General features: G+C 54.6%; 1 protein-coding gene and 1 long non-coding RNA gene across 6 annotated transcripts in view; both read left to right on the top strand.

Moving 5' to 3' along the window:
* LOC119121732 overlaps positions 1-22670 on the top strand; it is a 76414-nt gene that overhangs the window by 38893 nt on the left and 14851 nt on the right. The gene's annotated exons all lie outside the window — the stretch shown is intronic.
* frem1b (Fras1 related extracellular matrix 1b) lies at positions 81-22593 on the top strand. 5 transcript variants are annotated; one of them, XM_037249269.1, is made up of 36 exons: positions 85-266; positions 995-1279; positions 1360-1454; positions 1688-1944; positions 2099-2298; positions 2585-2908; positions 3501-3609; positions 3679-3810; positions 5164-5508; positions 5603-5745; positions 5816-6012; positions 6089-6179; positions 6247-6414; positions 6492-6700; positions 6768-6861; positions 7069-7321; positions 7770-7958; positions 8179-8367; positions 8435-8631; positions 8689-8890; positions 9005-9149; positions 10662-10803; positions 10940-11144; positions 11898-12162; positions 13116-13566; positions 13960-14161; positions 14304-14448; positions 14771-14900; positions 14966-15038; positions 15115-15264; positions 15585-15865; positions 15980-16021; positions 21234-21368; positions 21444-21562; positions 21640-21755; positions 21848-22593. In XM_037249269.1, the coding sequence occupies exons 2-36, from the start codon at positions 1046-1048 to the stop codon at positions 21970-21972; spliced, it is 6354 nt and encodes a 2117-aa protein (XP_037105164.1). In that variant the 5' UTR covers positions 85-266; positions 995-1045; the 3' UTR covers positions 21973-22593. The 5 variants fall into 5 exon arrangements, with proteins under 5 accessions (XP_037105169.1, XP_037105167.1, XP_037105166.1 ...); XM_037249270.1 differs by lacking the exon at positions 15980-16021; XM_037249271.1 differs by lacking the exons at positions 15980-16021; positions 21234-21368; positions 21444-21562; positions 21640-21755; positions 21848-22593 and adding an exon at positions 15440-15479 and having other exon boundaries at positions 83-266; positions 15585-15722.

The following is a 22670-nucleotide window of genomic DNA, read 5'->3' as shown; positions in this document are numbered from 1 at the left end:
TCATCTGGATACAAGTGGAATGTGCAGAAGGAGGGACAGAGGGGGCCCAGCAGAGGCGTATGTGTGCGTGCGTGAGAGAGAGAGAAAGAGCGAGAGAGAGTTTGGAAAAGTTAAAGTTTGAGCTCCGACTTCCTGTCTGCTTAGGGACTCGCTAAACGAAGGACGAGCGGCTCGCTCGGCCTTGTTGACTTTTGTCAGTCGGGATCGAGAAGCACCCGCTGCTCGTTCGTGCACGCGCGCGAGCCAATCACAGCAACGACAGACAGGTAAGCAACCGCGAGCATTCTCGGCATGGCGCCAAGTTGGCGTGGACTACCGCTTCCTCGCCTCCTGCCGTGCATGCCGTCACCTGACTTGAGCAAAGCAGTCGACCACATGCTGCTGGCGTCACGTCGCTAAGTACAAACAAAGGCGTCGTGTCACGTGTCAAACTTCTGACCAATACACTGAGATGAAGTGATAATGACCGAATAAAGTTGCGTGAAGCCAGAAAGGCCAAGTGGCAAGATGACAATAGAGCTGAGAGAACCGAGGTCGTGTGAGAAGAAGGCTGGCGTCAAGTTGGGAGAAGTGAAAAACAAAGCTATGCAGTGACCAAGCAAGTGGAGCCAAGAGACAAAATGTGACAAATTGACAAAGTTAGCCAACGTGAAAAACAAGATGACAGACACGAGGGCCAAAATGTGGCAGTCAAGTGTTGAGGTGCAGAGCAAAAGGACAAAAGAGGGGGAAAAAAAATCACGTTGTTCTGGTGCTCTTGCCATCTTTTGTCTCGCTTTTCTTGAGGGCTCACTGTTGTCCTTGCGGTGTCTTTAGTTGTCCCGCCGTCTTTTTTTTTGTAGTCGTGTTAGTCTCTTGAATTTGCCTTCTTCAAAAAGCACAAACACGACTATTAGTGACCATTCAAGCATGTCTCTGTCAAAGCACACGAATTAGCAATCATGTCAAATTAGCCATAAACCATCAGCGACAACAGTGATGACCTGTCTGACAGGAAGCCTGTCAAGCGAGTAACGTCCTTGCTGCTGCCCACCGCGGTTCCAAGATGGCCGCCACGAGCGCGTCGCCGCTGCTGCTGCTGCTACCGCTGCTACTGCTGCCGGGAGCGATCGCCGGTGTCATCGTGGAGGTGAACGCCAGCATGGAGGTGGCCAGGGGGCGCTCGGCCTTCCTGGGCAAGGAGATGCTGCAGATCCGGACGGACCCCGACGCGCACTGCAAGGTGGAGGTGGCCCTCAACCAGCCGCTCACGCAGCGGGTGGGCCGCATCACGCCGCAGGTCGGCTTTCTGCCGTCGCCCGGCTCTGCGTTTTGCAGCTTGTTGTCAGTATTGCTCTGGTCTTGTCTCGCCGCCATTAGGTGTTTGACTGCGACTTCCTGCCGGATGAGGTCGTGTACCAGCACAATGGAAGTCCTCTGCTGGACAGCGACCAAGTTCTACTGCGGGTCTACAGGTCAGTACCGCCGTCCGCTCCAAGTTACTTTTAGCTAGCGATGTTGGCAAATGTGCCAATGCCGTCCCGAGCGAGAGTGGGCGTCCCAAATGAAGCCCCGATTCAGAGCGCGTGCCGTTCCTGAGAAGAAGAGACCTCGGATTGCGCAGATGACCTTATCTGTTCCTTCAACGTCTCGTAACTTCACGAAAACGTCGGAGACACCCTTGCGAGAAGTGACGAATGTGTTGCAGGCTAGGCTTGTCAGAGACGAGAGTGGAGACAGCGGTCGTGCGGGTTCGCGTGGTGGACCGGTCGCCCGGCCTGGTGGACTTGGGCCCGACCACCCTGTGGGTTCCCAACTTTTATGCGCTCTCCAATGCCATCGACCGCTCGGTCGTCAACATCAGAAGCCGGCACGGTGCAGCGTGCACCGTGCGATTGGTCACTGCCGCCGGAGTGCTGACCGCCGGCCAGCTGGTGCGGGAGGACGATGCCCTCCAGAGGAAAGGTATGGGGCTGATTCCCAAGCCCCCACTTCCTTCCACGGTCGGACTGACTCGTTTGACAGTTATCTCCAAAGCGATGGGATGTCCTTCTTGTCATACTTGAATGTTGAAGTTCCCCGAATGCCATCAACGTGCTTGGATGTGCTTTGCGTCCAGGTCGTGACGCGGCAGCGCTTTGCCCGGGCAACCGAGCCTGCGCGTCGGGCACCAAGGAAGTCCATTTCCTGAAGACCACCTGCCACGACTTCCTGAGTTCGGGCCTCAAGTACCGACACTTAAGCCCGCCCTCGCCCGACCTTGACTACATCGCCATCAGCGTGGAGCTGAGGGAGCAGGAGACCAGGGCTCTGCTGGAGGTTAGCTCACAGGGCGTCAAGACTGGACTGGCCTCAATTTCCAAAATGACTGCTTTCCTACTCTGGGACGTTTTTGACTGCGGGATCCAAAGCTCCTCCTGCTAGCAGTGTATTTGCACTCGGTCAACGCTAACAATTCAAGAGAAGCGTTGACGTTGTTGCACCTTTGTTGGCAGTCAGGAGGTGTCAGGAAGTGACACTTTAGCATTCCGAGCGCTCCAAAGTGTTCTTCCTTCAGTGTTCTGTATGTGCAATAACACATTTATGCGCTCCCCCCTTCGTCAAGACGCAGTCTCTGTGGCTGCCTGTCCAGATCGTTGGGGCAACGCCCAACCAGCCGCCGCGGGCCACCTTCATGGCGTCCTTCATCCTGGAAGTGGACCAGTTTGTCCTGACGCCCATCACCACCGCCACACTGGACGCTGAAGACCCCGAGGGCCCCAAAGACGGGCTGGCGTTCAACGTGAGCGTCCCACCTCCCCGAGGCTACATCACCCACCTGGACGAGCATAGCAAGCCAGTTGGCTCATTCAGCTGGTCCGACCTCCACTACCTTAAGGTGGCCTACCAGCCGCCCAACAGCAGCCGCCCCGCGCGCGACAACTTTCAGGTACTACCGCTAAGCTATCACTTTCAAATGGCATCCTCCCTGTGGCTCTCTTCAACACCAACTTTGCTTTGGTTCTGCGAATGGTATCGTGCTAATTTTGGCTAACTTGTGCCCAAATGTTAGCCACTACAAAACAAAATACATTTCTTTTATAAGACCAAGATGTAAGAAATAGACGGAAGGTATACATACTCCTTCCCTCCAACATCAGCTTCAGCATTAGCTTCTGAAGTTGGCTCATTGAAAAACCTGAGTCAAAATGTTAGTGGCTAAAATGTCCAATGACAAAAGCAATATAATTCATTCGCAGAAATCGAATGCTGATTTATGTTGGCTGGATGTCTTTTATTTTTGTCCGGCTGCTAATTTACTGGCCATGTATGCCGCCACACTGTTTGGCTGCTAAACTTGTAAATCTGATTAATCAGTTGCCGTGAATGTCACTCATCTGCATAGAAAATGCAGTCGACACTTCCAATACAAATTGTGCTTGGTAGCGTGCTAGCCGGAGTGCTAGCTTTTCCTAACATGCGCTTTTTTTGCTTGAGTGTTGTTCTCGCTGGCTCAGGAACGCTTTTGCTTTTTGTACCAGATGGAGTTCCGGGCCATTGACACTTCCGACGCTTTCAGTCCGCCCATTGTTGTCCACGTGTCCATCAGGGCAGCGGAGACCGACGCGCCCCGGGTCTCCTGGAACACGGGTAGTAGGCCACGAGCGAATAACGGCCCCTGTCCGTCAGCTCACACATAGCCCTTCGGCCTCCGCTCAGGTTTAGACCTGCTGGAGGGTCAATCGCGAGCCATCACGTGGGAGGAGCTGCAGATCGTGGACCGCGACAACCTCGACGACGTTGTCCTGGTTGCCGTGGATGGGCCCGTGCATGGGTGCCTCATTGTGAGAGGTGAGCGCTCTTATGACCTGGCCACAAAATGGCTGCCGGAGTGAGTGTGCATGCGTGCGCACGCGTGGAACTGGGCGACCATGTGTGGTGGGGCCCAGCAGATCGCTCGCCGTGCGTGCTAAATGATATGCGAGTTGCCTGCGGGCATAATCATCCTCATCTTCTTCCACATTGACCAGCAACTTCTCTTACTGTCAGTGGCGGAAAGTCAAAGCGGCCAAGTGGATTTTTCCAAAATTTGTCAACTTTTGTTGCGGCGTCTTCCCGTCTTCGTTGGCACGGCGGGCAGCGTACGACGCCTTCGGTCAATTGGACGCCAGCCCGCCCGTGTTCCCGTCCCGACCACGGGCGCCCCTCCCTTTCGGGCGCTGGGCCCAATCACACCTTTGGGACCAATTAACAACACTTCCTTCACACCCGCGTGCGCCAGCGAACAGAATTAAACATCACAATGATGACATCATGGTACATCCTAAATGGTTTTAAAAAAATGAAAAAATTCCATATGGCTGAAAACGTAATGGTTGTCTTTCCGATAAGGTTTCATTGAAATTCAAATGTTAAGAATGATGAGTTTCTCATCAATCATCGTTTAAACGACATGAGAAGCTCTTTCGTGTGAGTAACAAGCTTACTTTTTGGGTTAAAAGCATCAAAGTGATTTGCTTTTGGCGTGGCACGTGCGACAGACGCCTTGGGCCAAATAGCGGCGGGCCAGTCCCACGCCCGGCGCCACCTTCGGGCCCAATTAGCGCCTTGTCTCTCGCGCTGACCGGCGCCCGTGTCCCCTCGGTGGTGCCGCTAACGAGTGAGCGGATGGCGAGCGCCCGTGCCTCAATCTGTCACGTGACCCAAGCCTTCTGTCCTGGCACGTGGGCGGCCGCCGGGACGGACACCACGTGGCGGCAGCCCCTCCAATTGCGTCTGGTAGGTTCGCGTGGCGCTCGCTAATTGAATCAGAGCGCAGGCGCGGACGACGACACGCAGCCTGCTGTTAGCGTTAGCGTGTTGCTCTGTGCCAGCTACGCGGCACGCCGCCCATTTTTGTTGTTGTTATGCTGAGCCAGGAAGTGCCGAGATTGCCAAGTGGGCCGAGAGCGAACCGTGAGAAAGATGCGACCATTCTCGCTCATTAGTGGCTGTCAGGATGAGCGTTGATGGATTGACGTGACGATGACAGATTGATATCGCAATGGTGTCACAATTGCATGATGATGTCATCGCTGTGGCACAATGTCGATTGACAGCGATGACGCTTATCGCAATGATGACGCGTGGCCGTGATGACAGAAGGGCCTACGCGATGTGGGAGCGACATATCAACGCTGTCCCGTTCCCCCTGCGGCACGGCAGGTGTGAAGGCGTTTGCGTTCGGTGTGCGAGACCTGCGCGAGGGCGCGGTGGCCTACGAGCACTCGGACAGTGAGAGCACCCGCGACCATGTGGTCTTCCGCATCAGCGACGGGCGCCATAGCCTGCGCTATAAGTTCCCCATCAACATCCTGCCACGCGACGACATGCCGCCTTCCCTGGTCAACAATGTGGCGCTGGAGGTGCCCGAGGGTGGCGCCCTCAGGTTGCGCCCAGCCGCCCTCTTAGCCTCCGACCCGGACTCGCCCGACGACCGCATCCTCTTCAGGGTGGACACCCCCCCCAGGGCCGGCCGGCTTGTCTCCAGAGCCGACCCACGCAACCCCGGTGAGTGTGTGTGTGTCTTTGACTCTGCGTTAGTGTACGTATGTGTGTTTGCCTTTGTGAATGCATGCGCTATTCTGTCCGTTGACGTTGACAGGCCTTCCAGTCACGTCCTTCCTCCAGCGCGAGTTGACTCAGGGTCTGATCTTCTACCAACACTCCGGAGACGAAATCTTTGAGGACTCCTTTGATGTCACGCTGGCCGACTCGCACGTGCCGCCCAACCTCTCGGAAGCTTACGTTAGTTGGGGGCCCACCCACTGGCTCGCTCCCGACCCGCTGAGCGAGTCCTCCGTGTCCTGCCCCGCAGATGGTGTCGGTGGTGGTGTTCCCGATGGAGGACGAGCTCCCGGTGGAGTCCGGAGGCAGCGTGCGTCACCTGACGCTGAAGGAGACTCAAGTGGCCTTTGTCACCCGCACACACCTGTGCTTCAGCCACCCCGAACACCCGCACGCTGACCTCACCTACACCGTCACCCTGCCCTGTCACAGCCCGACGCATCCCGGGTACAGGCGTCGCGCGTGCCCCAATGCGCATCGTCAGACCTTCAGCTGAAGCGATGCTTTTGCCATGCGTGCACAGTTTGATGGACGCCGGCCGCCTCATCTTTGTAGACGGCGCCGCCGCCCTGCGGCGGGACCCCACGGCGCCGGCGCTCAAGTCCTTCACACAGGTGGGTGCGCGGATGGGCGGGCGAGCGGTGGGCCCGAGTGCTGACCGCGCGTTGTGGCCCGTGGCAGCACGCGGTCGACCACCTGAAGGTGGCGTACATGCCGCCCCTGGAGGACATCGGCCCTGACCCACTCGACGTCCGATTTATCTTCACTGTCAGCGACCGTCGTGGCGGCGCCCTCTCCGGCCTCGACTTCAACATCACCGTCACCCCCGTCGACGACCGGCCACCCGAGGTCACCACAACGTTACCTTGGTGCTCGCCCACTCGGCTCGCGCTTTGTTGATGGGCGTGTGTGGCACGTGCGCTCAGGCTTTCAGCAACCTGCTGCGCGTGGAGGAAGGCGGGACGGTGTTCGTGACGGATGAGCACGTGTTGGTGCGCGACAGCGACACCCGCCAATCGAACCTCAAGGTGGCGCTGGAGCGGCCACCGCACTGCGGTCGACTGGAACTGCGTGGGCGGAGCCTGCGACCTGGCGACTCATTCACGCTGGCCGATCTCAGAGGACTCGCCGTCAGGTGACGCCCCCCCCCCCTTCGAGACCGCCTCATAGCCTCCATTTTACCGGTGCAACCCTCATCGCAGGTATATCCATGACGACTCGGAGAGCACAGAGGACGACGCCGGACTTCGCGTAACGGATGGCGTCAACGCTGTCTTGCTGGACCTGCTCATCCACGTGTGTATTGCGAACGTATATTTCTGAACGTTTTTTTTCAAAATTTGATGAGAACAATCAACAAAATTAATCTTGTGTCAATAATAAATCCAGAAAACTCCCAAACTTGCTCCACTGGTCATGTGACTCTGACAATCGTTTGTTTCCATTTGTGTCGTCTATTCAAATTTAAAATGACATAGCTGGTGTCAACCTTTGCTCCGTCAGGTGGTGCCCGTGAACGACGTACCTCCGCAGCTGAACGCGGGCCTGCGGGGCGAGCTGCGCTGCCCCGAGGGCGGCCGCGTCCAGCTGACTGCCGACTACGTGGCGGCCACTGACCACGACAGCGAGGATGCCGAGCTGATCTTCATGTTGGCGCGGAAGCCCACCAGCGGCGAGCTGCGCAGTGCGGGACTTCCCGTGGACAAGTTCACCCAGATGGACCTCCTGCAGGGTCACGTGTTCTACGTGCACACGGGTATGGCGTACCAATGCTAACGTTACCTAATGATGATAAGCTAACACGCTTGACTGCTCCGGTGCACTCAATTCAGCTAACATTGCTAAGGTGGCATACATGATATCGTGATGTTACTGTGTTAAATTTGTCGAAGGTTTGCTTGTGCTCATGCTAACTAGCTAACATTGCTAAGCGGATCCACTCGAGCTGCATCATCATGTTGTCTTGGGTTAATGTTGCTAAACTACCACACCGCCGCTACTTCTTCAGGTTAATTTTAGCTAACATTGCTAAGCCAATGCACTTGAGTTTCATCATCATCATCATCATCACGCTGACGTTGGCCAATGTTGTTCAAGCTAACGCACTTAAGCTAAACCGTCATGCTGACGTTGCTGCGCTTAGCCACCAGCGTATGGGAAGCCGGGCTGTTCTCGACTGTGCGACTTCCTGTCGGAGTGTTCAGGTGGCGAGATTGGCCCCGCCTCCACATCCGACACTGTCACACTCATCATCTCCGACGGCAACGAGGGCGGGACGGACGGCTGTTGCCACAGTGGCGCCCCGCCCATACCTCTGCATGGCACGCTCCCCGTGTACGACCTCAACATCACGCTGCTTCCAGTCAACAACAAAGTTCCCAGCGTGGTCCTGGGTGAGTTTGTGTACGTGTGCCTGCGAGCTGCTTGTCAGCGTCGATGAAGGACGGCGACACCTTTCTGTGCCAAGCATGCTCTGCATACTGGGAAGTTTCCCTTCCTTTTGGGAAGACGATGGTCCTTGTGGGAATACGAGCCAAGAGCGCTTCGAGAGTGTTTTTGTTGATGGGCATGCGCCAGCGAGCATGTGCACGGGCGGTCGTGTGTGTGCCGCAGGAGCGTCCGCGTTGCAGGTGGACGAGGGTTTGAGGGCGTGCCTGCGCGGAGCCATCCTGGGGGCCTCAGACCCCGATAGCACTCCCGAGCAGCTGACCTTTCACCTGGATGCCAAGCCCCTGCACGGCTTCCTGGAAAACGTTCAGCCAGCAGCCGGATCCGAAAAGAGCAATGCGGGAATCGCCGTAGGTCAGCAAGCGTGATCGGCACAATTGCATTCTCGTGCATGTCAAAAACCTTTTTGGAGTCTCGGCAGAGTCATTCAAGCTGGACGAGTTGACGTCGGGCTTCGTCAACTACGTCCAATCAGAGCACAAAGGGGCGGAGCCCACGGCAGACCGATTGCTCATTGGTGTGAGTGATGGCTTGCATCACTCTGCCTCTGTCCCCGTCGACATCGTCATCAAGCCCACCAATGATGAGGCGCCGTCGCTGCGTCTCGCCAACTTTACAGTACGTCACCATGTGCATGTCACACCTGCGCCATATTGAGTGAGGCGTTGTGTCCAGGTGAAGGAGGGGGGCACACGGGAGTTGACACCGTCCCTCCTGGACGCCTTTGACCTGGATGCCCCCCCGGATGAGCTGACCTTCAGCCTGACAGCGGCGCCGGCGCACGGCAGCCTGAAGATGAGCGTCTCCCGCCCCGGAGAAGAGGCCCGCGCTTCCGCCATCACCGTCATGTCCTTCACCCTGCGGCAGCTGCGCCAGGGTAGGCCCCGCCCCTTCCTGCCGTTCCTCAAGTGGCAAAAGACGACAATTATTGTCCGTCCTGAACCCGTGAAAGCTTCCTGTTGCTGACGGAGCATTTGCCCTGTTCGTTGAGGCATGCACCTGTGGTACACGCACGATGACTCTGAGAGCCTGGATGACCGGCTGACTCTGCGACTGACAGATGGCGTCCACTCACTCAGTGCTACTGCCACCGTTACCGTGCTGCCCGTTGACGACCACCCGCCCCACCTCCTCAAGTATGCGCAAAATGCGAAATTTCTTTCGAAACAGGAGGCGACGGGTTGTACGTGGCCTCCCGCCGGTCTCGTTTGTGTCTCGATTTTCTTTCCACGCGGCCTCATTGGCTGGATTTTTTTCCTTTGCTTAACGTGGTTCGTGCATTGCTGTTCTTCCTCATTTGATTCCTTGGTGGTCTATGCTTGCTTTTTTTGTGGCGCTCGTGTCACGGGGAGCACGTGGAATGTTTCAAAGTTGTCCCCGTGCCACCATGCGGAACAACGTCATTATCGGTGAGCTGGCGGGAAGTCGCCGTCGTGGGGGCGGACATGTGGCGGGTCGCTCTGCTTGAGTGCGCGAGCGCTCAAACTGTTTTCATTTGAATGAGTGATGAATTTGCACCCTTCACTGGCTTGCGCGTCACCCCCCATCAACCCCGCCCCCTGTTAGGAACCCCTCCGGACCCGGGCGGCAGCGGCGCCGTGGCAGCGCGAGCAGGCGGAACAAACGCGAAGGAACGCGTGCGCTTGGCAGATGTCCGCTGCCGCTTCCTGCAGGACGAAGGCAGCGGCTGCGTTCCTGCGTGGCTTTTACTTCCGAGTGAAGACGCAGACAGACGTTTTGTCGTGTAACCCCCCCCCCCCCCTGCTACCCCCTCCCCCGACACCAGCAGGAGCCCCCGCGAGGAACCTGCTGTCACACCAATGCTGCGACCTGCTCCGTCCGTCCAGCTGCTCATTTGCCGTCACGAGGGGGAAAATCCAAGCTCCCGAAATCGTTACCGCGTGTTATTTTGCGTCCTTGTTTTCTTCGTGTTTGTTTCACTTCTGTCTTGCTTCGTGTCATTCTTGTTTGCTTTGCGTACCAAATGCTCGTCTTTTGTTTTAGGGTGTATTCAGACCTGACTGTTTGGTCTGTTTAAAGCGGTTCAATTGTAACGCTGGTCCGGACCTTTTGTGCAGGTGTGAATACACGCAAACGAATCCTGGTGCGGATTAAAGAAACTGACCGAGACTCACTTTTTCAAGTGGTCTCGGTTCGCTTCCAAAGGTACTCTGGTGCAATTCGCTTCAGGTTTGAATACAAACAGCGAAGATCCGAACCAACAGCACAAATATCCAGAGCAGGACTCATGTTTTCCTCAATTTCCAGGTCTGTACTCTCTGTGCCGCTCTGGTCATTGCTGTCCAATGGGAGCACAGATCGTCACAAGCGTGGATGTGTATACTTCACTTACAAAATATACAGTCTGAATTGGAACCGCACCAAACGAAAAAAATTAAGTCCGCTTTTGGTCCGGACCAAAAAAGCGGACTAAAGAACTTTTCTGTTCTGAATACACCCTTAAATTGTCTCTCACTTTGTTTGCCGCTCTGATTGTGAAATGCAAAAGCACCACTCCCGCTAGGACCGACTGAGAAATGGAGCAAATTTTGCCTGACGTGAACACTCGAACCTGAGGCTCTTTGCGTTCACGTGTGACTGAAACTTTGCGGCACCCTCCGCTAGCTGTCGACGTCTTCTCGTTTCAGGAACGCCGGGGCAGAGGTGGAGCCTGGCATGCGGCGGCGGCTCTCCGCCGTGGTCCTTCAGGCTGAGGACGCCGACACGCCGGCCCATAAACTCTTCTACCTGCTACACGCCACGCCACGCTTGGGAAAGCTGCAGTTGGAGGTGCTGCTAATGTTGCTCTTGCTTATGTTGTCCTTGCTTATGTTGCTTCCTCTTTTGCTCTTCCTCCTCTTTGGCTTCCTCCTTGGCTCCTCCCCTCGTTGGCTTCCCGGTGGACAACGTTCTTCCCGGTGGTCAGAGCGAGACGGGCCCGATGGAGCTGGGGGCGGGTCAGAACTTCACTCAGGATGACGTGGACGCGAACCGGCTGAGCTACATGCCTGGCGAGCGCGCCGACGCGGCCGGGTTCAAAGGTCACGACGGCTTCAGCTTCAGCCTCAGCGACCTGGAACACCAAAGCTCGCTCCACACCTTTTCTATCAACATCAGCGCCACCCACAAAGGTCAGAAGCGCTTCGCGGAAGCCGTTTCTTGTCGTCCACTTTGGGTTCAATGACGACCTGTTTTTTGCTTGACGTTGTCCCCTTCGCTCCCCGCTTTGCCCCGCCTGCGTGATGCTTTTACCTGCTTTTACCTGCTTGTGTTTGCTTCTTCATGCACCTCCTTGTGTTGGCCTCATTGCGGCTTGTTTGATTTCTTCTCTTTTACTTCATTTGTGTCCTCGTTTACTTCACGTGGCTACCTCGTGCGCTTTCTTGTTGACTTTCCTTGTTTCATTTCTTCGGCCCCCCCGATGGTCTTGATGTGTCCGGGTTGGCGCCGTTTAGTCTCGGAGGCGGTCGCACTCCACAGCGGGCCAGTGGCCAAACATGCCGGATTGGCACGTGGGCAACGTCTCATCTATTATTGATTGCGAGCGACGCGGACGTGCTCGCTTTGCCAGTCGGGTGAACACGGCCGAGACAACACCTCGGGACCACCTGGACACTTCTGGCAGGCACGGGGGGTGCTCAATTATTGACAGGCCACATGTCGCCACGCGCCAACCTGCGTGACCTTCCTGTGATGACATCACCCGGATGTCATTCAGCTTTTGGCTGCTTGACGTTCTTCTTTTGGTACTTCCGAGTTGACTTTGTCACTTGCTTCCGCGTTTTAATCAATGTCGTCGTTTGCATCTTCGCAATCCATTTCAAGTAAATCCTCATGCGCTTCCTTCTGCGCTTTCTCGTTTGTGTCCCGGTTTGCTTTCTCAGGCGACATCTTTGTGTGGACGGGCGAGGTGCGCGTAAGGGCGGGAGAGCGCGTGGTCCTGAACACCGACTTCCTGCGGGCGTGGGACGGCGGTGGGCGCCCCAAGCGGCTGCGCTACACGGTGACGGTGACGCCGCGCCACGGCCTGCTGCACGCCGTAATGCAACCTGGCGTGCCGCTCGACACCTTCACGCAAATGGACGTGGCCGCGCAGCGCGTCTGCTACACGCACGACAACGGACAACTGCAACGCAGCGACACCTTCAGGTTAGTGAGGGAGGGGACGCCTCGCGCCGTCAAGCATCCGAGAAAAGAAGGCATTTCTGTTGATGTACGAGCGGCGGGCGCCAATTTGGCAGGTGGCGGACTTTTCATGTTGGGGAGCTTGGATGAGGGGGCGGCCCATTTGGGACACCAGAGAGTGCCGGCTTGCCGTATTTGGCAACAAGATGCCAAAGACGACATGCCAACCGGCTGCACGTTTGGCGGCAGAAGCGCAAACGCATCATAGCCAAAAATAATGCGTGCGTGTGTGTTGGCATGACAACGGGTGATGAATGGTCGCCATTAGGAGAGCGACAACAACAACACTGGCACGCCGGCGTGCCAAACGTGCATGGCCGACGCCACCGACAGATGTTGCACCGCGATGCGCATGCCAACGCGTCAGCGTGTGCGTTTGCTGGCCCAGGATTTTGAAACTTGTGGCACTTTGTCAGCTGATTGGCTCCAGGGCGGAGGTACAGATTGTGCTGGCTGCATCTGTGCGCATAGATGTGTGTGGACACTCAGTTCGTTTGGATGTGCATGTCGTTTTTGTCTGTATGTTTTGCAAGAGTTATTTGCTGCGTGATTGTGTGTTTGCATGTGTGTTTTTTGTGTATGTCTTTCTGCAGATGTGGGTATGTGGTTGTGTGTGCAGGTTTTTGTAAGAGCGCGTATTTGTATGTGGTTTTGTCTGGCACACATCGTTATGTACACGTGTTTGTGCGTGTCGGCGTATATGTGTGTTGGACATGAGTCTTCATGTTTGTCAATGTGTGCGAGTGTATTTGTGCGTGTGTTGTGCATATATGTGTGTCTGGGTTAGGTCCAGGGCAAGTGTGTTAGTGCACGTTTGTGTGTGACGAGTGCAGCATGTTTGTGTGTTTTGCACGCGATTGGTCTGGTCCAAAGAGTTGTTGACCTTTTTTCCCCGCCAACTTTGTTTCATGCGTCAGTTTTGTGGTGAGCAACGGTGAGCGGACACAAGTCGGCAGCGTGCATTTGTCCATCGAAGAGGTAGACCGCATCCCGCCGACGTTGGAGGTCAACGTGGGCATGCGCGTGCAAGACGGCGGCATGGCGGCCATCACCGCCGAGCACCTGCGGCTCAGCGATGCTCAGGCGTCTGCCTCCGAGCTCACCTTCACGCTGACCCGGCTGCCGCGATACGGACGCCTGCTGCTGCGGGGCATCCCGCTCGGCTCCGCGCCCAGCCTCCTGACGCAGGCGGGCTTCACCCAGGCGGACGTGGATGGGCGCCAACTGGCTTACCGACATAACCCGAGCGCCGACCCAACGAGCCGGCCGCTCAACGACAGCTTCCACTTCCTGCCTGGCGACGGCCGCAACCGGGGCTACTTGAAATACGGGCAGTTGAGGACGAAGCCGGCTGTCTTTCACATACACGTAAGCTATGATCACTTCGCTTGCAATCGAATCACCATCAATGAAGACTTGAAAATTCAGCAAAAATGAAAGTAAATGTCCCAAACTTGAATGTTTAGCCATAGCTTTAATTTTAACCGTGGACTGATGCCATAGCCCTTGTTTGAGAGCCAAATGCAGGCATAAAACGGGTTCATTCCTCAGTTGTTGAATCCTGACATAAAAAGAAAAAGCTCAAAATAGGCAGTCCAAAAAAGTGTGATTAGCGCAACCCAGTGGCTGCTGAGCACAACTGCAACAAAAATCAACCATTTATGTATCTGACCTGGCTAACAAAAAAAAACAAAGACAGCAGGTGAGCAACCTGCAAATTTATGCCTCGGACTTCTGCTGACTCCCTGTTTCTGCGCTGAGGTGGAGCATGCAGACCGCTCGGCTCCCTTCCTGACCGCCTTGGGTCGACCCAGCGAGGTGGTCCAGCTGAGCGACGGCCGCCGAGCACTGTTGATCACGTCTAAGCATCTGCGGGCCGCCGACACTCACAGTCCGCCTGATCGGCTCCAGTTTGCCGTTATCACACCGCCCCGCTTTGGCCACCTGGAGAACATCCGCACCGGTAAGAGGGCTGCCATACTATTTTGTGACCGATGAGCAAGTTGGTGCCACTCGACATGTGATTTGCTTGAGCCAAGTCACGACGTGACCCGACTCACTGGCGGCTTGCTTCCTCACGGGCGTCCTCACCCCCATGCTTCCAGGAGCTTACGTCCAAGGCCGTTTCTCACAGCGAGATGTAGAGGGCCGCTCGCTGGTCTACGTGGTGCCTGCCGACGTAGACGTGACGGAAGACGGCTTCCTGTTCCGACTAAGCGACCCGGCAGGGAACGTCGCCGTGCCGCAAATGTAGTGTAGTCCATTTATGTGTCTGTTGCAATGCTAATTGCTACAATTACCTTCTTCGTATCAGCAGGGTTCCGAATTTTTAAAAAATGGGCTTCTTTGAAAATTGTTAGAATACCAAAATAGGATTCAGAAACGGGGTAAGGGAAAAAATGATGATGCGGATGACTATTTTTCTAATACGAGGTCCTGCTGATTTCCGGGGAAAAATGTCCAAGACAAGAGCCTTCTAGGTGTGGTGGTGTCATGTGACTAGCAATTAGCATAGTGAACAGCGCACTTCAGTGTCACATGACTAGCGTAACGAGTCGCGCGTCGGATGCAGGCTGAACCTTTCCTGGTCCCGAATCGAGTTGACAGCCAGCTGTTTTCGGACGTGCGAGACGGCAGGAATGCTCCAGATCCAGATTCAACGACGTGGGAAGAGCGCCGACCCGGCCTACGTGGCCATCCAGGTATAAAATGCACCACGGACAAAAAAAAAAGTGTCACAGGGAGCATACACAGTGACTCCTTGCAGGCACAGGACGGGACTGCCAAAGCGGGTAGAGACTTTACACACAGCACAGCCGGACTGATACAGTTCGATCCAGGTGAGACCAGAAGGTGACCCTTGCGTGAATAGCTGACGCATAGCTGTTGGGTAACCCATCCGCGCCCTCCTTGTAGGAGTGGACAGGAAAACGTGGAACCTTTACCTGGAAGCCGACAGCCTGGAGGAGAATGACGAGAACTTCATGGTCACGTTGAGGAACCCCAAGAATGCCGTCTTGGGACAGACGACCTCAGCCAAGGTGGAAATAATTGACCCCAGAGGAGGTGAGCTAGTGCACGTTTGTCCTCAACATCTCCCTCGGAATTGTAAGTTTACATTGAGCATAACAAATGTCTTTCTGTCCTCGGCATCAACGTCATGTTCCTGTTCCTTTCCATCAGTGTTAGCATCAGCATGGTCTTATTCCTGTTGACCTTACGTTGTTGTTGTTCCTGACAGACATTAGCAGGAACATGCCAGCCGTAACATTTTGTTAACAGTAAGACTGAACATGTTCCTCATCAGGAAGACGCACATGATTGTTTCTGCTCATAAGGATCATGTGTCCTATTCCTGTCGTCATGTTCCTGTCCCTGCCCGGCAGGACGTTGCAACCTCAGCATAGAACAAACTGCCAAGGCCACTCCCCCTCCGATGGTTGCCACACCTCCTCTGGCGATTGCCACACTCCTTCCGGCAGAGGATGACGGCATGCTGGATGTGGAGGCGGAGCTTCTGTGGGAGACCACCCACCCTCCCCGAGGCGACGTCCCGAACCGCCGACCCTTTACGGATGACCACGGCCAGGAAGAACTGCAGGACCAAGTGCACCCCCCCCACACACACAAAGAAGTCGCCAGAAATGCCGGCAATGCTGGACTCAAGGTAGGTAGACCTGCATTTTGAGGAACTATCTTGGTCCAATATATAGGCCACAATGTCAAATCCACATGTAGGGAATGACTAAATGGTCGAATCACACATCTTCCATGTGCTAAGGTGCTGTCAGCGACCGCAAAGCCGGACCAGAAAGTTTGGACGGTAAGACCGAATGTTGACTAAAAGAGAAGCTAAAATGGGAACAGGACCTAGACAAAAAACAAACACAGAATAAGGATCAGAAGAAAAAACTAAATAGATCAAGAAGCAAAACAATAATAAAAACAGGAACCGGGACAAGATACAGAATCACAAGGACCAGAAGAAAAAAAAGCCACATCAAATCCACAACCAAAATCGAAAACAGTAGTTGGGACCACAAAAAGGTTCAAAAATAGAACACAATCCAGAATCAGATCCACTATAAGAAGCAGAATAGAACATGATAAGAATTAGACAAAAAACATCCACAGCCATGAAACAAAATCAGAACAAGAGTCCAAATCAATACAAGATTCAGAAAAACACCAGAAGGAAATTCAGAAACTAAAAATAATCAGAACCACCGTATTTTCCGGACTATAAGTCGTACCAGCCATAAACATATTTTATATATATATATATATTAGGGGTGTAACGATTCATCGATACACATCGATTAATCGATATAATGCTGTACGATTTATTGGCATCGATGCTAAACGTAAACATCGATTTATATCGCCGTGTTTGACCTCGGACATTAGACGCGACTTTATTTTGAAATCCAGTTCATTGTCGCTTGCTTCCTCTTTCCGGGAGCAGTACGCGGCGTGTTGTGTTGTGAGCAGAGCAGGCACGTGAAAGGGGAGCCGACAACTACGCGGCTCCTGGGCTGGTGCTATGGCTAGTGTCCAAGAAGACGAGGAAATTCACTCCCCTTTGGGCTTCAAGTCATTCGTTTGGAAGCACTTTGGATTCCAAAGAAAAGATGGCTCAACGGACAATTAAAATTATTGTAAATAAATAGTTCAGTAATGCACTTTAAAGTTAATGGTATTACAAAAAAAGCAAGAATATTCATTTTTCTTTACTTATATGAGAAAAAATATAGGAATTTGATAAAGTTCAGTGTTAAAATAAGCACTTTGTATACTACAATACTCTTGTAATTTCCTAAATAAAGAGTTTGCAGTACCTTGTTGATTTTGCGTATGAATTGTTATAAATCAGGATATTGTTCTATATTTTTTATTTAAAAAATAAAAATATCGAACGGGGAGCACTATATCGTGATGTATCGTGAATGAATCACAGCAGGCTTTAAGATATCGGCAAATATCGTATCGGGGTACTTTGTATCGATATGATATCGTATCGTGACAAAACCCGCGATTTACACCCCTAATATATATATATCCATCCATCCATCCATCTTCTTCCGCTTATCCGGGGTCGGGTCGCGGGGGCAGCAGCTTCAGGAGGGACTCCCAGACTTCCCTCTCCCCAGCCACTTCATCTAGCTCATCCCGGGGGATCCCAAGGCGTTCCCAGGCCAGCTGAGAGACAGTCTCTCCAGCGCGTCCTGGGTCGTCCCCGGGGTCTCCTACCGGTGGGACATGCCCGGAACACCTCCCCAGGGAGGCGTCCAGGAGACATCCTGATGAGATGCCCGAGCCACCTCATCTGGCTCCTCTCTACGTGGAGGAGCAGCGACTCTACTCCAAGTCTCTCCCGGATGACCGAACTTCTCACCCTATCTCTAAGGGAGAGCCCGGACATCCTGCGGAGAAAACTCATTTCGGCCGCTTGTATCCGGGATCTCGTTCTTTCGGTCACGACCCATAGCTCGTGACCATAGGTGAGGGTAGGAGCGTAAATCGACCGGTAAATTGAGAGCTTTGCCTTTTGGCTCAGCTCTCTCTTTACCACGACGGACCGGTACAGAGTCCGCATTACTGCCGACGCTGCACCGATCCGCCTGTCGATCTCGCGCTCCATCCTCCCCTCACTCGTGAACAAGACCCCAAGATACTTAAACTCCTCCACTTGGGGCAGGATCTCATCCCCGATCCGGAGAGGGCATTCCACCCTTTTCCGATCGAGGACCATGGACTCGGATTTGGAGGTGCTGACCCTCATCCCGACCGCTTCACACTCGGCTGCGAACCGCTCCAGTGAGAGCTGGAGATCACGGCCTGAAGAAGCCAACAGCACCACGTCGTCTGCAAAAAGCAGAGACGCGATGCTGAGGTCCCCAAACCGGACACCCTCAACGCCTCGGCTGCGCCTAGAAATTCTGTCCATAAAAATTATGAACAGAATCGGTGACAAAGGGCAGCCTTGGCGGAGTCCAACCCTCACTGGGAACGAATCCGACTTACTACCGGAAATGCGGACCAAACTCTGGCATCGGTGATACAGGGACCAAACCGCCCTTATCAGTTGGCTCGGTACCCCGTACTCCCGAAGCACCCCCCACAGAACCTCCCGAGGGACACGGTCGAACGCCTTCTCCAAGTCCACAAAACACATGTGGACTGGTTGGGCGAACTCCCATGCACCCTCGAGGATCCTGCTGAGGGTGAAGAGCTGGTCCACTGTTCCACGGCCAGGACGAAAGCCACACTGTTCCTCCTGAATCCGAGGTTCGACCTCCCGACGGACCCTCCTCTCCAGCACCCCTGAATAGACCTTACCAGGGAGGCTGAGGAGTGTAATTCCCCTGTAATTGGAACACACCCTCCGGTCCCCCTTCTTAAAGAGGGGAACCACCACCCCAGTCTGCCAATCCAGAGGCACTGTCCCCGATGTCCACGCGATGTTGTAGAGACGTGTCAGCCATGACAGCCCCACAACATCCAGAGCCCTTAAGAAATCCGGGCGGATCTCATCCACCCCCGGGGCCTTGCCACCGAGGAGTTTTTTAACTACCTCAGTGACTTCGACCCCAGAGATTGGAGTCCGCCTCAGAGTCCCCAGGCCCTGCTTCCACAATGGAAGGCGTGTCGGTGGAATTGAGGAGGTCTTCGAAGTATTCTCCCCACCGACACACGACGTCCCGAGTCGAGGTCAGCAGCACGCCATCTCCACTGTAAACAGTGTTGACGTTGCACTGCTTCCCCCTCCTGAGACGCCGGATGGTGGACCAGAATTTCCTCGAAGCCGTCCGGAAGTCATTCTCCATGGCCTCGCCAAACTCCTCCCACGTCCGGGTTTTTGCCTCAGCAACCGCCGAAGCCGCGTTCCGCTTGGCCATCCGGTACCTGTCAGCTGCCTCCGGAGTCCCGCAGGCCAAAACGGCCCGATAGGACTCCTTCTTCAGCTTGACGGCATCCCTTACCGCCGGTGTCCACCAGCGGGTTCGGGGATTGCCGCCACGACAGGCACCAATGACCTTACGGCCACAGCTCCGGTCGGCCGCCTCAAAAAATGGAGGCGCGGAACAAGGTCCACTCGGACTCTATGTCCCCCGCCTCCCCCAGGACGTGGGAAAAGCTCTGCCGGAGGTGGGAGTTGAAGCTCTTCCTGACAGGGGATTCCGCCAGATGTTCCCAGCAGACCCTTACAGAGCGTTTGGGTCTGCCAGGTCGGACCGGCATCTTCCCCCACCATCGGAGCCAACCCACCACCAGGTGGTGATCAGTTGACAGCTCCGCCCCTCTCTTCGCCCGAGTGTCCAAAACATGCGCCCGCAAATCCGATGACACGACTACAAAGTCGATCATTGAACTGCGGCCTTGGGTGTCCTGGTGCCAAGTGCACACATGGACACCCTTATGCTTGAACATGGTGTTCATTATAGAAAATCCGTGTCGAGCACAGAAGTCCAATAGTAGAACACCGCTCGGGTTCAGATCGGGGGGGCCGTTCCTCCCAATCACGCCCTTCCAGGTCTCACTGTCATTGCCCACGTGAGCATTGAAGTCACCCAGTAGAACGATGGAGTCCCCTGAAGGAGCGCTCTCCAGCACTTCCTCCAGGGACTCCAAGAAGGGTGGGTACTCTGAGCTGCCGTTTGGTGCATAGACACAAACAACAGTCAGGACCCGTCCCCCCACCCGAAGGCGGAGGGAGGCTACCCTCTCGTTCACCGGGGTGAACCCCAATGTGCAGGCGCCCAGCCGGGGGGGCAATAAGTATACCCACACCTGCTTGACGCCTTTCACCGTGGGCAACTCCAGAGTGGAAGAGAGTCCAGCCCCTCTCGAGAGGGCTTGAACCGGAACCCAAACTGTGCGTGGAGGCAAGTCCGACTATATCTAGTCGGAACTTTTCTGCCTCGCACACCAGCTCGGGCTCCTTTCCAGCCAGAGAGGTGACATTCCATGTCCCAAGAGCCAGCTTCTGCAGCCGGGGGCCAGCTTCTGCAGCCGGGGATCAGACTGCCAAGGTCCCTGCCTTTGGCCGCCGCCCAGCTTGCACTGCACCCGACCCCTTTGGCCCCTCCCACAGGTGGTGAGCCCATGGGAAGGGGGACCCACATTTCCTTTTCGGGCTGTGCCCGGCCGGGCCCCATGGGCGAAGGCCCGGCCACCAGACGCTCGCCTTCGAGCCCCGCCTCCAGGCCTGGCTCCAGAGGGGGGCCCCGGTGACCCGCGTCCGGGCGGGGGAAATCTGTGTCCATATATCTTTTTCATCATAAGGGGCTTTTTGCTTTGTCTGGCCCCTCACCTAGGACCCGTTTGCCATGGGTGACCCTACCAGGGGCATGAAGCCCCAGACAACATGGCTCCTAGGATCATAGGGGCACGCAAACCCCTCCACCACGATAAGGTGACGACTCACGGAGGGGTATATATATATATACATACATATACGTGTGTATAAGTATAAGTCACATTATTGGGAGAAATTAATTTGATAAAATCCAACACCAAGAACAGACATGACATCTTGAAAGGCAATTTAAAATAAAAATAGAATAGAGGCAACAAAAGGCTGAATAATTGTACGGTATGGTAACGTTATACGACACAAACAACGAACTGTGAACATGCCTGGTATGAAATCTTCATCCTCTGTCACTTTTAAACAACCGCTAACTCCAGAAGTAGAAGATGCGGCGCTTCCTCTTCTACATCGCTTTCGTCAGACTCATTGTCCGTTGCAGTTACAATTATTCCACAGGCCTAGAGCGCCCTCATGCGGTTCAGTGTGAAAATAACATGTGACATGATACAATGTGTCAATAATTTCACACAAGTCACTCCTGAGTATAAGTCGCACCCCTGGCCAAACTATGAGAAAAACTGGAAAATACGGTAGAATCAAGCGTTTGACCCAGAACAAAAAAAGATGAGAACCACCATCAAAAGAGGACACAAATCAGATTAGAAGAATCCGAATTTGGCTAACATTCGGAACCCTAACCTGACCAACTGTCCTCAATCAGTTCCACAGTCTGACTTCCCTACGGTTGGAGGAGGCAGTGGCAGTGGCACCGCCAGCAGATAGCGCCACCGATGAGCACCATCCAGGAACGGCCCCTGTGACAGATGACACGAAGGCGGACTCACACCAACGCAAAGTACGCCTGCCATCCTACAATGAGACTTGTTGTTGTCGTCTGGCGATTGCTCACTAACCCGTTTGTGTTGTTCAGATGGGGAGGTCGCTGGGTGGCCGCTGCCAAGAGGGCTGGACGCACCACGGCGGGTGCTGTTACCTGGCCAGCTCGTTCCTCGGCAGCTGGGCCAGCGCCGAGCGCGCCTGCTCCCTCCTGTGAGGCGCCAAGCTCAGCCAGCGCCTGAAACCTGTAGTCACACCCCTCCATGATTCATTGTGCCAATTATTGACAGGTCCAACAGCAGCCTGCCGAGCGTCCGCTCCAGGCGAGAACTGGGCTGGCTCTGGAGATTTGTTGGCAGGAAACCGTTTTGGATGGGCAGCATCGAGATGGCGGCAACGCACCGAGGTAAGTGGGCTCGCCAGTCGGCTTTCGAGCAAGCTTGTTTGGCGGCTGATTCTTCCGCACAAACGCTGGAAATGACGTTGCGTTTGCGTCAGGTCTTTCGGGGTCGTCGCCATGCTTGCTGGCGAAGAGCTCCTCCCGTTGGACGTCCGCCTACTGCAACGCAGACGCGCAGCACGCCTTCATCTGTGAGGCACCGCCGCTGACTCGCGCTCGCTGACAGGCTAAAGCTGGAGCCGTCGTCCCGCCGCTCCTCTCGCCATGGATGACAGCGATGAAGACGCCGATGCTCGATGGCTTTTAGGTTTCTTCCCGTGAGCGCCGCTCCTGCCCAAAGCATGCAAATGTCCCCCCCATTGTGAAGTTGGGGAAGCTTGCAATGATGACACCTAAACGGCAGCCGCGTCTCGTTCATAATTTGCAAGTGAGCAAGAAAGCTGTGGCACACCTCAAACACCAGAGAGCCCCCCCCAAAGAAATTCACAGTGCAATTAAATACGTGCCGCACACATTTAACATGCTACCACTCTTATTGAAAGCTGATACGTGTATATTTTAGCCACCCTCCAGCCCACCCCACACAGCCAACGCAATTGCCAATTGTGAAGGCAGTATTTTATCACCAAGCCATCAAATTACACACGGGGCAGCGATGAGTGGTCACCAGAGCTCGGCAAAGGCACCTTTGACTAAACAAAAAGGAAATCGTGAGCGTTACAAGAAAATACTGGAAATATACATGCATATCTACTTTTACACAAGCTGGAGAAATGACTGGAAATATACACGCAGATCTACTTTTACACGAGCTGGAGAAATTGATGAGTAAAACTGATTCTACTAAACTGTTGTCTCATTCTTATGATGCACATCCGACTGGTTTTGGACCCCCAGATGTTTGCACCACATCCCAGTGAC

This window comes from Syngnathus acus, chromosome 4 (genome assembly GCF_901709675.1).
Source record: "Syngnathus acus chromosome 4, fSynAcu1.2, whole genome shotgun sequence".
Lineage (NCBI taxonomy): Eukaryota > Metazoa > Chordata > Actinopteri > Syngnathiformes > Syngnathidae > Syngnathus > Syngnathus acus.
Note: the sequence above shows the minus strand (reverse complement) of the source record. Positions and strands in the feature narration are given on the sequence as shown.